This window comes from Choloepus didactylus, chromosome 19 (genome assembly GCF_015220235.1).
Source record: "Choloepus didactylus isolate mChoDid1 chromosome 19, mChoDid1.pri, whole genome shotgun sequence".
Lineage (NCBI taxonomy): Eukaryota > Metazoa > Chordata > Mammalia > Pilosa > Megalonychidae > Choloepus > Choloepus didactylus.
The window spans coordinates 49431471-49445202 of NC_051325.1; the positions used below are offsets into that span (position 1 = coordinate 49431471).

Consider the following 13732-nt stretch of genomic DNA (forward strand, 5'->3'; position numbering starts at 1 on the left):
CTCGGCCCTTTAATGGTCAGCGTTTTCCAAAGGCGGCCAATCCGCTACAAACGCGTTAGTTAATGGCAGCCTCTCCTACCAATCGGCCCTCAGAAGCAAGATTCCCGTCGCCCATAGTGTTGTGCCAGTGGGTGGGTCTAGCAGTTGCGCAGTGACGGAACGCTCCGGCGCGCTCCATTGGCTGGATCAAACCCAAACGAGCCGCTGATTGGCTGATGCGGCCGGAGGGTTACAATTCAAACGCGGGCGGACGCGCCCGCAGCCCTGCAGTTGCAGTCGTGCCCTCCTAGTTCCTGTTTCTCTGCCAGCGCTACCGGATGGCCTCCCAGAACCGCGACCCAGCCGCTGCCAGCGTCGCCGCCGCTCGCAAGGGGGCCGAGCCCAGCGGGAGCGCCGCCCGGGGCTCCGTGGGCAAGAGGTAAGTGGTGCGAAGTTTAAACCCTCGTCTGGGCCTGGCATGCCCTGGGCATTAGGCCCAAGAGCGTAGACTTCCGGGTCCCCTAGCATCTGGAGCGGGTGAGAAATGGACCGGGAGGGGGGATCGGGGAGGTTCGCCGGGACCTCAGGCTGCTTTTCGAAACCGTTCCGAAGGCGGCGGGGGCGGAGGAAGGGAGTAATTGAGACGGGGAGAGAAGCCAGAAGAGCAGTGGGATAAGAACACACCAGAGCCTGGGAAGAGGGAGGGAGAGGACTCACTAGGACCCTCCTGTGGAGATGGGGGTGAGTGCGCCCAAAGCTGAGTCTGACCTTAGGGGCGGCGGAAGCTTTCATGACTGCCCCTCCAGAGGGACTGGGGTGAGAGGAGACGCACCACCCGGAGCCCTGACTCATCCAGGCCCCCAGGTGACCCCATATGCTCTTTTTGCAGGCTACAGCAGGAGTTGATGACCCTCATGGTGAGTTATTAAGCTGCCCATATTCCCAGCTAGTTGGTCCACCCCACCTCCCACCCGGTTACTAATTTCCAGTTCCTCACAGGCAAACCTTCGCCTGCATGGCCTGTTTCTACGTCTCTGCCCGAAGATTTACCCACACCCAACTTTCTGCTCTTTCTAGATGGCTTTTCCTACATTACTCCTGAATACTCAACTCAAATCCTTCAGTGCCTACATCGTTTATCTCCCTAGTCTCGGAAGCTTTTTCTGTACTAGTCTCTGGGCTTTATATGCATCAGGCACGCAATAGCTTGTTGAACTGAACTCCCAACAACCAACATAACTTGTGAGCACAGGGCTGCTTCCTACATAACCCCTCCCTCCTTAGCCTGGTGATGGATTTATGTGATCCCAATCCTCCCTCCCCAGAGGGACGTGTTCAGCCCCAAGACTCTAATCACTTCCCCAGAAAGGCCCTCTCAACCTGGTTTCGTTGCTTTATTTTGGATCAAAGTGTGATGAGATTAAGGATAAGGGGCTCACCCACTGACCCTCTTTCCTATGCCCAAAACATACACCCAGCCATCTAGCAAGGATTGGTTTCTTCTCCAGATGTCTGGTGACAAAGGAATTTCCGCCTTCCCTGAATCAGACAACCTTTTCAAGTGGATAGGGACCATTCATGGAGCAGCTGGCACAGTAAGTGTAGGGTTGGGGTGGATGAGTGGGACTTTGTTAGGTCTGGGGGGTGTTGGGGAGAAAAGAGATCCAAATGCCGGATCTGCTTCAAGCCATTACTGGGCAAAATACTCCCCCATGTCTTCTCAGGTGCTCTGAGACTTGAGGCCTTGTTCTCTCCAATGGGTAAAGTAATAAGATGGATGGTGGGTTTAAAGCAAGACTCTCCATCTCAGATTGCTAAAAGCGGGCCAGACAGCAAGGTAAATGTATGAAGGACAAGTCTCAAAAGGGCAACTTCCCATTCCTGCAGATCTGATTTGAGATAGTCAGAAATCCAGATTCGTGTCAAAATCTCCTAGTTCTAATATAATAGCAACTAGTTCTAGTTGGACCAAAGCACTGCTGCGGTGGCCCACAGTTTACCAATTTACAGTCCCTGGATAAAGGATCCCTAAAGTCCCCTCCAGTTCTTGATTCCCTGCTGACAGCATGTGCTAGCCCTGTGCAGTAGACAGGGCACCTCACAGTTGGGTAACCACAGCCACCAGAGAGGAGAGAAAGCACCGGAATCAGATCTAGAGTCTAGTGGTCCATTAAGAAACTCGAAGGTCCCAGCAACCACTTATGTGGGGCATGGATTGGGATATGAGGCTCAGAGTGGGCAAGCTCACCACTCACCCATTTCTTTAAACTCCAGGTATATGAAGACCTGAGGTATAAGCTCTCCCTGGAGTTCCCCAGTGGCTACCCCTACAATGCACCCACGGTGAAGTTCCTTACGCCCTGCTACCACCCCAACGTGGACACCCAGGGTAACATCTGCCTGGACATCCTGAAGGACAAGTGGTCTGCCTTGTATGACGTCAGGACCATCCTCCTGTCCATCCAGAGCCTGCTGGGAGGTGACTTCTGAGACCAGCCCCTTCCCTGCAACCCGGGAACCTGCCTGGGGCTCCCCTGACTGAGCCTCTTCCCTTAACCATCCTTTATCTTTCCACCCGCAGAACCCAACATCGATAGCCCTTTGAACACACATGCTGCTGAGCTCTGGAAAAACCCCACAGGTGGGTCCTCCATCCTTCCTCAGGCACAGGGTGATTCCTCCCCAATCTTCACACAGCCCCTTCACATAGGAAGATCTCAGTGACCCAGGACTGTGTCCTGAGGACTGGGTTGTAAAAAGCATCCATGAATGTAGGCCTGAGGGGTTTTCTCATAAAAGGCAAAGTCTTGTGCAGATGACTTGCTCACTAATAGCCCCGTAGCCCCCAGGCCCACTGGAAGGAAAACCCATCCTGGATCCCTGACTGGGTAGGCAGCAGGGGGAAAGACTACTGTTGGGAATCGAGCCCTTCCCCAACCTCTTCCACCCATTGCTTATCTGGTCAAACTGCCCTCTTGCCCACCTGTACCCACCACTCACTGAGGCCTGCTCTCTTCCAGCTTTTAAGAAGTATCTGCAAGAGACCTACTCAAAGCAAGTCTCCAGCCAAGAGCCCTGACCCAGACTGTCCAGCCTCTCTGTGTTGTCTTTTTATTTTCTATTTTCCTTAGATGGTCTGTCTTTATCTTCTGTATAGGTGGTGTCATTTATGTTTTGTTTGTATTTTAAATTAAGTCTCTGTGCCCTTGTAATGGATATATTAATTAAATAAATGGATTTTGTTTTTTTTTTTTTTTTTTTACAAGCTGTTGCCTTGCAGTTCCCCTAGGTTTGGAAGTGCACACTCAAGAGACAGTGACAGTCAGGCTTAGGGTCTCGGATCGGGCCCTGCCCCTCTCCAGGGAGTAGAAGCAGCTGCTAGGCTGGTGGCCAAGCAGTGAGGTGACTAGGTTTGTTTCCCTGTGACCTTAGTTACTTTACAGCTCTGCGTCTGTTTTCCCATCTGTGAAATGGTGTCACAGTAATGCCTTTGACTGTGGTGTCATGGCACACACCAGGAATTTCAGTGAACAGTGGAGCTGCCTCACATGGGCAGCAGATGGGCCAAAAACAGCAGATGTAAAAAGAGGAAGGGAGGCAGGGACAACAGATGATGTGCAGACGTTGAAAAAGGAGAGAAGGCTCAGGCCACCCTACAGCAGGCCCAGGGTCTGGGTTGAGAGGAAGCCCCTTCCCCATGGGAACCCTCAGGATGCGGATCTGGCTCGCCCCTAGCCCCAAGTCCCCCAGTGGATGCCTCTATACTCCAAGGGGTGCACATTCACCTCCTGCTTCATCTCTGCCAGCATCTCCAGCCGCTTCACTCACGGTCCAGGCCCCAGCCCCTTATACCACCTTCCCATTGGCCTACCGCACACTGACCTTTTAGGACCCTGCCCAGCTGGGTCCCCACAGGGCCAGGGGAAAGCAGGGGGAAGAGCTCCAAGGTGGACAAGCAGCAGCAGGTATGCAGCAACATCGCCTGGGTCTCAGGCTCATCTACAGCTCAGCTCTGCCAGAAACCAGTTGAGCAGGACTTGGTGGAGGTGGGGGGACTGAGCCTGCAAGGAAGGTTCTCCCCCACCCCTTCCTCTTAACTCCTGCTGACCCAGGCCCTCTCCTCTGCCCTGTCCCCACCCCCACCCACCCATCCACTGGGCAGCCACATGCGAAGAGAACTAGAGTATCAGGTCTGGGAATGAAACTGGGTGGCCTCTGCTCAGCTGCCTCATCTCAAAAACTGTGCTCTCAGCTCTCTTGAGGCTTGGAGCAGCACTTGGCAATCTAATGAGTTTGTAACTCCACCTAGGGATTTGTTAAAACGCAACTTTTGATTGAGTTGCTCTGGAGGAGACCTGAGACCCGCATTTCTAATCAGTTCTTAGGTGATGTCCTTGGGAACTCGTTAGAAATGCAGAATCCCAATCTGTGTACAAGCACTCCAGGTGTTCCTGATGCTCACTTTGGGAAGAGTTGGGGACTGTGAAAAGAGCAGAGCTCAGTGCCTGGCAATAAACTGGTTGTACAGTGGTGGCCCAGGGGACGTATTCTGTCTTGCCTTGGGGAAACCTCTCCATGTGGTCCTTGATTGGGGTGTCACCCCCAGGTGACCGCATGACCCATCTCCTGTTCAATCACAGGATTTCAACTCTAAAGTGCAGTTCAGAGCCCTGGTTGGAATGAATCACTGGATGGCAATTCTTTTGCTAATGGAGTTGCTAAAAGCAGAGGGAGTCTGGGCTGCTGGTAGAGAGAACCACAGGCAAAAGAAAGCCAAACGGACAAAGAACTGAGAGATGACATTTGAGACTGTGGCCTCCAGCGCTTTGACATGTGTTTCATGAGCCATTTTGGTTTAAGCCAATTTGATTTAGGGTTCTGTCCCTTGCAACAGAAAGAAGCCTAGTACAGTAAGTATTAGAAGGTATGATTGTTACTCCCATTCACTCAACACAATTATTGAGTGCCTACAAGGTAAAAAGGCCTGTGCTTGGGACTACGGATAAAGCAGGGGAAAAGTTCAAGAGGCAGGTCTACCAAGAAAGTGATTTACAGACTGGTGGTGAGCCTGACCATGTAGGCAGAATGACTTAGTATCCCGGCTCCAACCCATGTTGCATGTGTAGCCATTTATATTAATATAATTAATATTAGTACCTAACCTCGTAGGATTGTCATAAGGGCCTTAGAACCTGCCCAGCACCCAGCAAGCACTCAATAAATATTGGCTACCAGGCTCACATGCTGCTATGAGAGCACAAAGGTGGGGCACCTAATGCAGAATAGAGTCAGGGAAACCTCTCCAGAGAAGGGGATTGATCCATGAAGGAGCTATAGGAAAACACATTCTTAGATAGTGTTTTCTTCTGCGGTGTGGGGAGAAAGTGAGGAAAACAGGCTGGTGGGGCCGCAGTGATGAAATCAGCTTTGCAAAGCCATATTAAAATGCTTGGGCTTCACCTGGAGAGCAATCAGAAGCTAAAGGAAGCCTTGAGCAGGGCAGGCACATGATCAGTTTTGGTTTTAGAAAGATCCTTCTGGCTACACTCTGGGGAGTGGATGGCTGGGAGATTAACTACCATTATCAGCAGCCAGGCAAGCAATGGTGGTGGCCTGGGTTCTGACACTGAGTGGGCATGGAGAGGAGTGAACTGGTAAGGAGACAGAAAGTAGCAGATATAGTGACTGATGAGAGGTGGAGGATGAGTGCCAGGATTCTTGACTTGGGTTCCTGGGGATGGACGGGTGGTACCATCCCTGAGATGGGGAACCCAGAAAGAGAACGGGATGGGGGTGGATTTCATCAGTTTGGGTCAGGGCCACTTTGAGGTGCCCAGAATAGCCAGGTAGAGTTGTCAGCAGAGAGTTGGGATCACACTGAAGAGCCTTGACAGGGATGATGTTATCCTGATTATTTTATTATCAATGTGCCTGTGTACCTCACCTCTCTGTGCCTTAGTTTCCTCATCTGCAAAATGGGGATAATAACAGCATCTGCCTCCAGGGTTGCTCTGTGGTAAATGAGACAATGCATGTAAGGCACACAGTAGGCACTCGATAAATAGTGATGATTATTAAACCCCAGCACTGATCCCAGCTGGAGTTACAAACTGGAGACATGAATGGGACAGAAAGGAAAAAGAAAGCATGAGAGAGATGGGGAGGGAGGACTAAGAAAATTCAGGGTTTTCAGAATGATGATGATAACCATATTATCATTAGGGTTAGCATTTATTAAATTTATTCATTAATACTAATCTATTAAATTAGCATTTAATAAATGCTTACTGTGTTCCAGGCACTTTGTACACTTAATTCATTTTCACAATCCTGTGAAGTAGGTAGTCACAATATCCCCATTACAGAGGTGGAAACTGAAGCATAGAGTGGTTTATGTTGTCACAGTCAATTAGAATTTAAACTCAGGCAGCCTGCCCCTAAAGCTAAACCACTACACTTAATTAGCAATGACTTGATGCTTGCTGTAACTGAGTTGTGTACAGGGAGTCATGGGAGCTGGAGCCTGCAGCCAGTGGAGACAAGGATCAAGGGAAAAGATGGTACCTGAGCTGGGTCTTTTAGGCTGAAGAACTGGCCAAGCTCACAGGAGAAAGAAGAGAATTCCAGGGAGGGAGAACAGCATGTGCAAAGGCCCAAGGGCTTGAAAGTGCACCTCATGTCCACATCAAAAATGATAAATTGCCCAGTGTGGCTGGAGGCCTGCAAGGGTGGGCATGCAAAGGGCATGAGAGGAATTTGGATTTGATTCTAGAAGCTTTGAAGGACTGCCAACAGGGGAGTGACCAGGTCAGACTTCATTTTGGCAAGGTCATTCTGGTAACGTTCTGTTGAGCGCAGTGGAGGGGGCTGAGGGGAGGCCAAGGGGGCAGGGACCCGTGGGCCAGATAATGAGGACAGGACCCCCTTCATGGCTGTGTGCTTCCACCCTGACCCCTTTCGTGGCCAGTACTTAGCACCTAGTGATCGCTCAGAAGAAGCAGAGGGTCAAGCAGGAATAATGTGTGGGCTGGACGGACCCCCATGCCCCTCCCTTCCTCCTTCTCCCCTCTCCGCCCCCGTGTCCCATAGCCTGCAGGTGTGTGACAAGTGTGGCACTCAATACCCCAAGACCCCAGAAAGGAAGGACGGTGGAAAAGTGAGGGCGCTTCAGGCGACCACCCCCACCCCGGGTTCCAGGCACTGGTCGCGACCTCACGCTACTCCCCACCCCCCGCCGCGGTCACCCTCCGCGGGCTGCCGGCTCGCCCTGAATCAGCCAGAGGCCCCTGCGCCTCCCTCCTCCAGCGACAGGCGCAACCGCCGCCCTCCCACCGAGCTGCCCGCGCCCAGCTCCAGGGGCTGGTAGCCGGCCGCGAACCTGCAGAGCAGGTCGAGCGGCCCCTCGCTCTTCCGCATCCCGCCGCCTCTCCCCTGAGACCCGATGCCCCGGTCCCCCCTCACTCAGGCCACGCGCTTTGCAATGTTTGCTTTTATTCCTTCTATACGCAGAACCAGAAGGAACCGCGCCTCGCTCCCAGGGTCGGGAAATGGGCGAGGCCGGGGCCGAGCCGCCCACGCCCCAGGGACGCGCGGTCTCCGCGGCGGCAAGGGACGACTCCTTACTGCACGCCCTCCATCATCTTCAGGAACTCTGCCGGGAAGGAGAGGGAGAGAGGGTCAGGGGTCCCACTCGGGACGCGGAGGCCTGCACCAGGGGCTGCAGTGTCAGGGGCGAGTGAGGTCTGGCCAGGGCTCTGGCCACGCGGAGGGGGCATCCTGGCACTAACTGATAAATGGCACAAAGGGTCCCAGAGCCCCCTACCCGCCCGCAACCGGTGGAGGGGACTTGGCCAGGCTCCGCCCAGCCCCGCGCACAAGGCCATCCGCATGCGCGCCGCGCCCCGACGCTTGCCCGGCGCCCCCTCCCCACGCCCCGCGCTCCCACGGCCCTCACCGTCGAAATCGATGCGGCCGTCGTTGTTCTTGTCCCCGTCTTTCATCAGGGATTCGATCTCCTCGTCTGTCACATGCTCTCCGGAGGCCCTGAAAATCTCAGCCAGCTCCTCGGGGTCGATGTAGCCGTCCGCGTTCCTTCGGGGCAGAGGGGCAGAGGCGGTTGTTCTGGCCACGCACCACAGCCCCCTCCCCTGTCCGCACCCGGGGGATCCCCTCAGCACCTACCCTGGCTCCCAGGCCCCCAACGCACCTGTCGAAGATGCGGAAACACTCAGCCAGCTCCTCCTCGCTCTTCCCCTTCGCATCCTCTTTCATCTGGCGCACCATCATGACCAAGAACTCCTCGAAGTCGATGGTGCCGCTGCCTGAGGGGCGGGGGTGGCCGAGTGAGCCTGAACCCTGGAAGCCCGCCCCTCCCCTCCAGGACCGAACCCCAGCCGCTGGGGGCCTCGGGCTCACCGTCCTCATCCACCTCCTCAATGATGGCATCCAGCTCCTCCTTGGTGGGTGTCTGGCCCAGCATCCTCATCACCGTGCCCAACTCCTTGACGCTGATGTCCCCACCACCATCAGCATCGAACATGTCAAAGGCGGCCTTGAACTCTGCAAGGATAATGGGTGTCCAGGGCTGAGGTGAGCTGGCTGAACTGCCAGCCCTGCACCCACCCTGCCCACCTCCACCTGACACCCAGTGCTCCCACTCTCACTCACCAGCAATCATCTCCTCGCTGAGGTAGGACCGGGCCTCAGCCTGCTGGTCCGTCTGCAGAAGACACAGGGAGTCAGAGTGCAGAGGGGGCAGCCCTAGAGCGGATTCTTGCCTTTTCCCTCTTCTCCCCACCCCCCATTTCTTGAATGCCCTGGGTCCTCCCAAAGACCAGGTCCAAACTTACCAGACCTTCTGCCTGGCCCCACGGCACCTGACCCCAGTGTGGAAGAGCTCGAGGGCAGACACAGGTTATGTCCAAGATCTCCTCACTCCTCCATCCGAAGGCAAGTCAGGAACCCCACCTCACCCTCCCACCCCCCACTTCCCGGGTGCCTTGGGCAAAGTCACTTATTGTACCCTCATTTTTTCTCAAGGACGAGATGAAATCACGCGTGTGAAAGGGCTTCATAAAGCACTGGCACCATTCCAACACGATTCTTCCTAGCTCCTAGTGATGCGTCGTACTTTAGCAGGTGCTCAATAGATGATAATGCAACACAAAGCTATTGGGCATCTACTGTCAGGCCATAGGCCACACACCAGGACCAAGAAGAGCTGGACTCATCAGCCCTCCCTCAGAGAACTTGCAGAAGTGGTTGACCAGGCTCCAATTTTTAAGGTTCTTAGGATTCAGTCATACTGGGCAGAATGTGATGGTGGCCTTGAGAGGGTGAGAATAAGACTGCTGTGGGGGTTTCAGGTCATATCCAAGCCAGGCCATCTGGGGAGGCTTCATGGAAGGAGGGGCCATTGACCTGATCCTTGGCAGTGAGGAGGAGCCGACACGTCCAAGGAGTTCTTCAGCCACTGGCCCTCACCTTGTCCCCCTCCCTTCTTCTTTCCCCATGCCAGGAGGACAGGCTATTTTTAGTTAGGCAAGGGCAATAGCAGCTGGTCTTTGGGATCTAGTTACTCCTTGAAGTGAAATGGGGTGGGGGTGGGGTTCTCAGAGGGAATGGTAGCCCCAAATCAGAGCCTCTCTTTGCAAGGCTGAGGTCTCCCCAATTCTCGCCTGATGTCTTCTCCCTTTTCCTGTCACCCTCGGAGCTCTGGGGCCCTGCACCTGAGCTGGCTGCAGGTGCTGCCAACTATCCATCTTCTGGAGAAGACTTTCTCCTGCCACTGACAGTGGGAGGGTTTGGCTGGGCTTCAAGCCCATCCCTGCCACTCTCTCACTGGGACATTGGTCAACTCGCTCTGGATCACAGAGTCTCCATCTGTGCCATGGGGGAGACAAGCGAAGACCCCCTGACAGCTCTATGACTGACACTGCCGGACATCCCAAGGCCTGGAGGGAATCGGCAAGCTTTGAGCATCAATCCTGGAACATCCCAGCCCTCCCCTTCCCAGAGAAGTTCAAGGTCTTCTTCCCAGGCTTCCTCCAAGACACCTGGGTTCCAGCAAACTCCACACTTCATCTGCAAATATCCGTCTTACTGATCCGCACCCTGGGCACCCCAGTCTGGCCTGAGAGGGGCCCAGAAGTGCTCCAGTGAGGGAGGGAAAAACAAGTCCCTCCTTATCCTTACCATGGCTGCTGGTGACTGGGACTCGTCGCCTGCAGGTCACTTCCTCTGCACACCACCACCCAAAGATGCCCTGGCCCACTCCAGCCCCCGGGATTTGTAGGGGCACCCTCTCCTCCCACCTTCCTGCTCCCCAGGACTGGATAGTCTGGCCAATCAGATTCTGGGGTCAGCGAGCCCCACCCCTCCCAGAAACCTAGCCCATTGCCTAATTTAGCCAAGGGCCCTTGCAGAGAAATTTAAGCCTCGGAGCAGGTGGCAGGCCTTGACGTCCTAGATTCTTGTGAGAAGGACTTGCCCTGCTCCCCGCCTCAGAGAGCCCCTGCTCAGGAAGCACACTTGCGCCAAGATGGGTAATGACAATCAGAACAGAGGAAAGTGGGGCAGCATGGTAGATAGTGGGCAGAGCACAGCCTTGCAGTCCAAAACCCAAGATCCAAGTCGTGTCTCTGTGAGCTGTGTGATGTTGTGCAGGTGGTGATGCCTCTCTGAGCCTCAGTCTCCTCATCTGTGAGTTGGGGATAGTTATAACCTCCCTAACAGATAGACCGCTGTAAATAGGTGCCAGGTATGTCACCTAGCTTGTGCCGGGTACATACCAGGCCAAGTGGAATTTCCTGTCTTTAAACCACGGTAAGGGATGGGGGTAGCTATGGCCAGTGTTTGCTGAACCTCTATGACTTGCCACACCTTTTGCTAAGCATTTAAACGACATGATTTCAGCTAGTACTCATCCTATGAGCTGGCAACTATTATTATCCCCATTTTACTGAAGTGCTTCGGAAACCATAAGGGTCCATACTGATATTGGTGATTCTTTCTATTAACCCTGATTGGGAGAAGCTGGGACAGATGGTCCTGGCCTGGGGGGGGGGGGAGGAAACAGGGAGGGGTGCATTTGGAAGGGTCACTAAGGGGGCTGCACAAAAGATATGCATGGAGAGCAGAGATTCTTCTCTAAAGCCTACCTCCTCCAGGAAAAGGGTTTTGAGATACACTTTTTTTTTGGGGGGGGGGGGGGGCATGGTTCCCAGGGAAAGGTTCTCTATAGGTGGAGGGGCAGCTGGCCCCCTCCTGGAGCTCCATGAAGATATCTGGAAGAGCTCAGCTGGCCATCTGGACAGTGAAGTGGTGGACAGCTCTAGTACAGAGACCACCCAAGAATCCTCAGGGTCCAGGCTGGGCATTGAGGGGGAGGGGTAGGCAAGGCTCATGGACAGTGGCTAAGTCAATAGAAAGAGCACTGAGCTGACAGAGCATAGGTTCTGGGGCCAGGGAAGCGGGGCTGGACAGCAGGGAAGGCAGATGGACAGTGGCAACTGGGCTGCCTCCTTCCCCTATATATAAACATTCCCAAGGAAAGCTCAGCAGAGCCAGTTCAGGCTAAAAAAGGCCTCTCCTCGCCAGGCAAATGGCCAAGGAGCAACACCCAGGGGATTCCAATTTGGACACAAATGCTTTGGAACAGAGGTTGTGGAACCTGCAGAGATCATTTATTCATTCATTTGTTCTTTCATTTATTCAGGGAAATAAAATCAAACTCCTCACTGTGGGAAGCAAAGTCTCACCCAACACTCTGATCTCACTCCTTCCTCCTCTCCCCACCTTGCATGCTGCTCTGCTGTGATAAGACTTAAATACTCCCCCCCCAAACATCACCCTTTAGAGCCTCCAGGCTTTTGTACATGCTGGTTTTTCTGCCAGGAACCCCCATATTCCCTCTCTTTGCCTGCCTGTTACTTCCTTGCCATCTTTCTCTGCTTTAATATCACCTGCTCCAGGATCCCTCCTCCCCTATTCTCAGGCCAGTGGAGTCCAGAGAGGACTCCAGTAGATTCCTCAATCATAACACTGAGCATGCTGTATGATCATGACCTATTTTGCAGCACCCTGACCAGATACTGTTTCCTGTTCACCACAGTATCCCTCAGGACCCAGCACTTGCCACTTAGCTGGGTTCAATACATACTGTGTTCTATGTAAGAATAACTGAACTGAATGGCATCCAGTTCAATATAAGGAGGAACTAACAGTCACAGTCGAACAATAATGGGAACTAGCAGCCTCAGGAGAAAATGAGTTCCCTGTCACTGGATGTATGCAAGCAGCACTTAGATGACCATCTCTCAGGGAGGTTGTACGGAGATGGCATACAGAGTCTAAGAGTCGTGGAGAATACAGACAGGACATCAGGACACCTGTTTCATATGACCCAGGATAATTTATAAAATGGAAGCAGTAGACCAGATTTTTTGAGGGATCCTCTTGCTCTGAAAGCCATGGTTTTATGTACCTAATCTTGTGAGACATATACCAAAGTACAAGGTAATATTCAGCCAATGTATGGTGAACAAGTGAGTGTAGAATGAATGAATGAGCTGTGTCTTTCTTGCCCCAACACCCTGCCTATACACAGAATGAAGAGCAGTAAGAGCTTTGAAATTAGATGGACTTGGGCTTCAATCCTAGCTCCCCTATTTCCTAGCTCTGGATCTTGGGAGAGTCAAGTTGCCTTGATTTCTTCATCTTGAAAATGGATCATTATTGTCCAGTAATAGACTCCAGGATGTTGTGAGGGTGAACTGTGACAACATGTAAAGTGCCTAGAACAGGACTTCGGACACAGCAGATCCTCAAGAAGTGAGAGCTTGGCCCTTCTGCTCATTATGGAGGGCCGGGAGTGCCCTCTTCATTCAAAGGTATCCTTCCCACCCCTCCCCCTGTGCCCCTCCCACAGGGCTGGAGCTACTGTCAGAGATATTTTGTTTAATTGTATAACTAGCAATATCTGCCGTGCTAAGGTCTGCTATCTAGGCCTTCTAACAGGAAGCCTCATACAATTCTCCACCCACTGTTGCCCTCCACATAAAAGATGAAACCGTCACCCCAGAGTTGCTGCTGAGATTACCAGACCTGCTTGCGCAGGAAAAGAACAGGATGCGGAACTCAGGAGACCTGGGCTCCAAGCCCCCAACCCCAGAAACCTCTAGCAAGCTGTGGAACTTTGGGCAAATGACGTAGCCTTTCTGGGTCTCAGTTTCCCCGTTTGCCTCCTTCCTATGGGTGAGGCTCAGATGAGATTGTGAAAGCCTGTGGAAACAATAATCATTATGTAACTGATCATTTCGTCAGCCCCTGCTGTGTGCCAGGTCCTGGGGTCCTTGCTTGAGCCGACAGTAATCGCTGCAAAATTACTATTATTGTTCCTGTTTTTACATTTGAAGAAACCGAAGTTCAGCCAGGTCAGATGCTAACCCAGATCACGCATCCTCTCCAGGCCGGTTTCCTCACTGGAGAAATGGGCTTCCTCGTGTGGCATAATGACTTCGGAAAGTTAAAGAGCTCTGGGTGGAAACCAAGTGGATAGATCTGGATGGACTGAGCCGCCGGGAGGGGTGGGAGGAACAAGGAGGGTGCGCTCCCGTCCAGATTCGGGATAATCCGTCCGCGGTTTAAGGACCGCCCACGCCGACCCAGGATTCCCAAATCTCTCCTGGAGCTCAGGGCCCGGGATTCCCGGGCGGCTCTGGGGAGCGGGCGGGGCTGGAGGCGGGGCGGCGGC

The 13732-nt window shown here is 53.3% G+C and overlaps 2 protein-coding genes across 2 annotated transcripts; one reads left to right on the forward strand and one right to left on the reverse strand.

Annotated features, from left to right (window-relative positions):
- The first annotated feature begins 279 nt into the window (after nucleotides 1-279).
- Nucleotides 280-3228, forward strand: UBE2C (ubiquitin conjugating enzyme E2 C). Its single transcript, XM_037811747.1, has 6 exons — nucleotides 280-418; nucleotides 869-896; nucleotides 1488-1574; nucleotides 2254-2458; nucleotides 2561-2620; nucleotides 3000-3228. The coding sequence occupies exons 1-6, from the start codon at nucleotides 318-320 to the stop codon at nucleotides 3056-3058; spliced, it is 540 nt and encodes a 179-aa protein (XP_037667675.1). The 5' UTR covers nucleotides 280-317; the 3' UTR covers nucleotides 3059-3228.
- A 4235-nt stretch (nucleotides 3229-7463) lies between these two features.
- On the reverse strand, nucleotides 7464-10300 carry TNNC2 (troponin C2, fast skeletal type). The gene is made up of 6 exons (XM_037811911.1): nucleotides 10174-10300; nucleotides 8647-8698; nucleotides 8395-8538; nucleotides 8186-8300; nucleotides 7934-8070; nucleotides 7464-7630 (listed from the first exon to the last, which is right to left on the reverse strand). Exons 1-6 carry the CDS (start codon nucleotides 10174-10176, stop codon nucleotides 7599-7601), a joined length of 483 nt encoding a protein of 160 aa, XP_037667839.1. The 5' UTR covers nucleotides 10177-10300; the 3' UTR covers nucleotides 7464-7598.
- Between the last annotated feature and the right edge of the window lie 3432 nt (nucleotides 10301-13732).

Coding starts and splice junctions, on each gene's coding strand:
- UBE2C (XM_037811747.1), top strand. CDS start 318: ATGGCCTCCCAGAACCGCGACCCAGCCGCTGCCAGCGTCGCCGCCGCT. Junction 419..868: donor CGGGGCTCCGTGGGCAAGAG/GTAAGTGGTGCG, acceptor CTCTTTTTGCAG/GCTACAGCAGGAGTTGATGA. Junction 2,459..2,560: donor CATCCAGAGCCTGCTGGGAG/GTGACTTCTGAG, acceptor TTCCACCCGCAG/AACCCAACATCGATAGCCCT.
- TNNC2 (XM_037811911.1), bottom strand. Junction 8,539..8,646: donor CAGCGAGGAGATGATTGCTG/GTGAGTGAGAGT, acceptor TTATCCTTGCAG/AGTTCAAGGCCGCCTTTGAC. Junction 8,301..8,394: donor TGAGGAGGTGGATGAGGACG/GTGAGCCCGAGG, acceptor CCCGCCCCTCAG/GCAGCGGCACCATCGACTTC.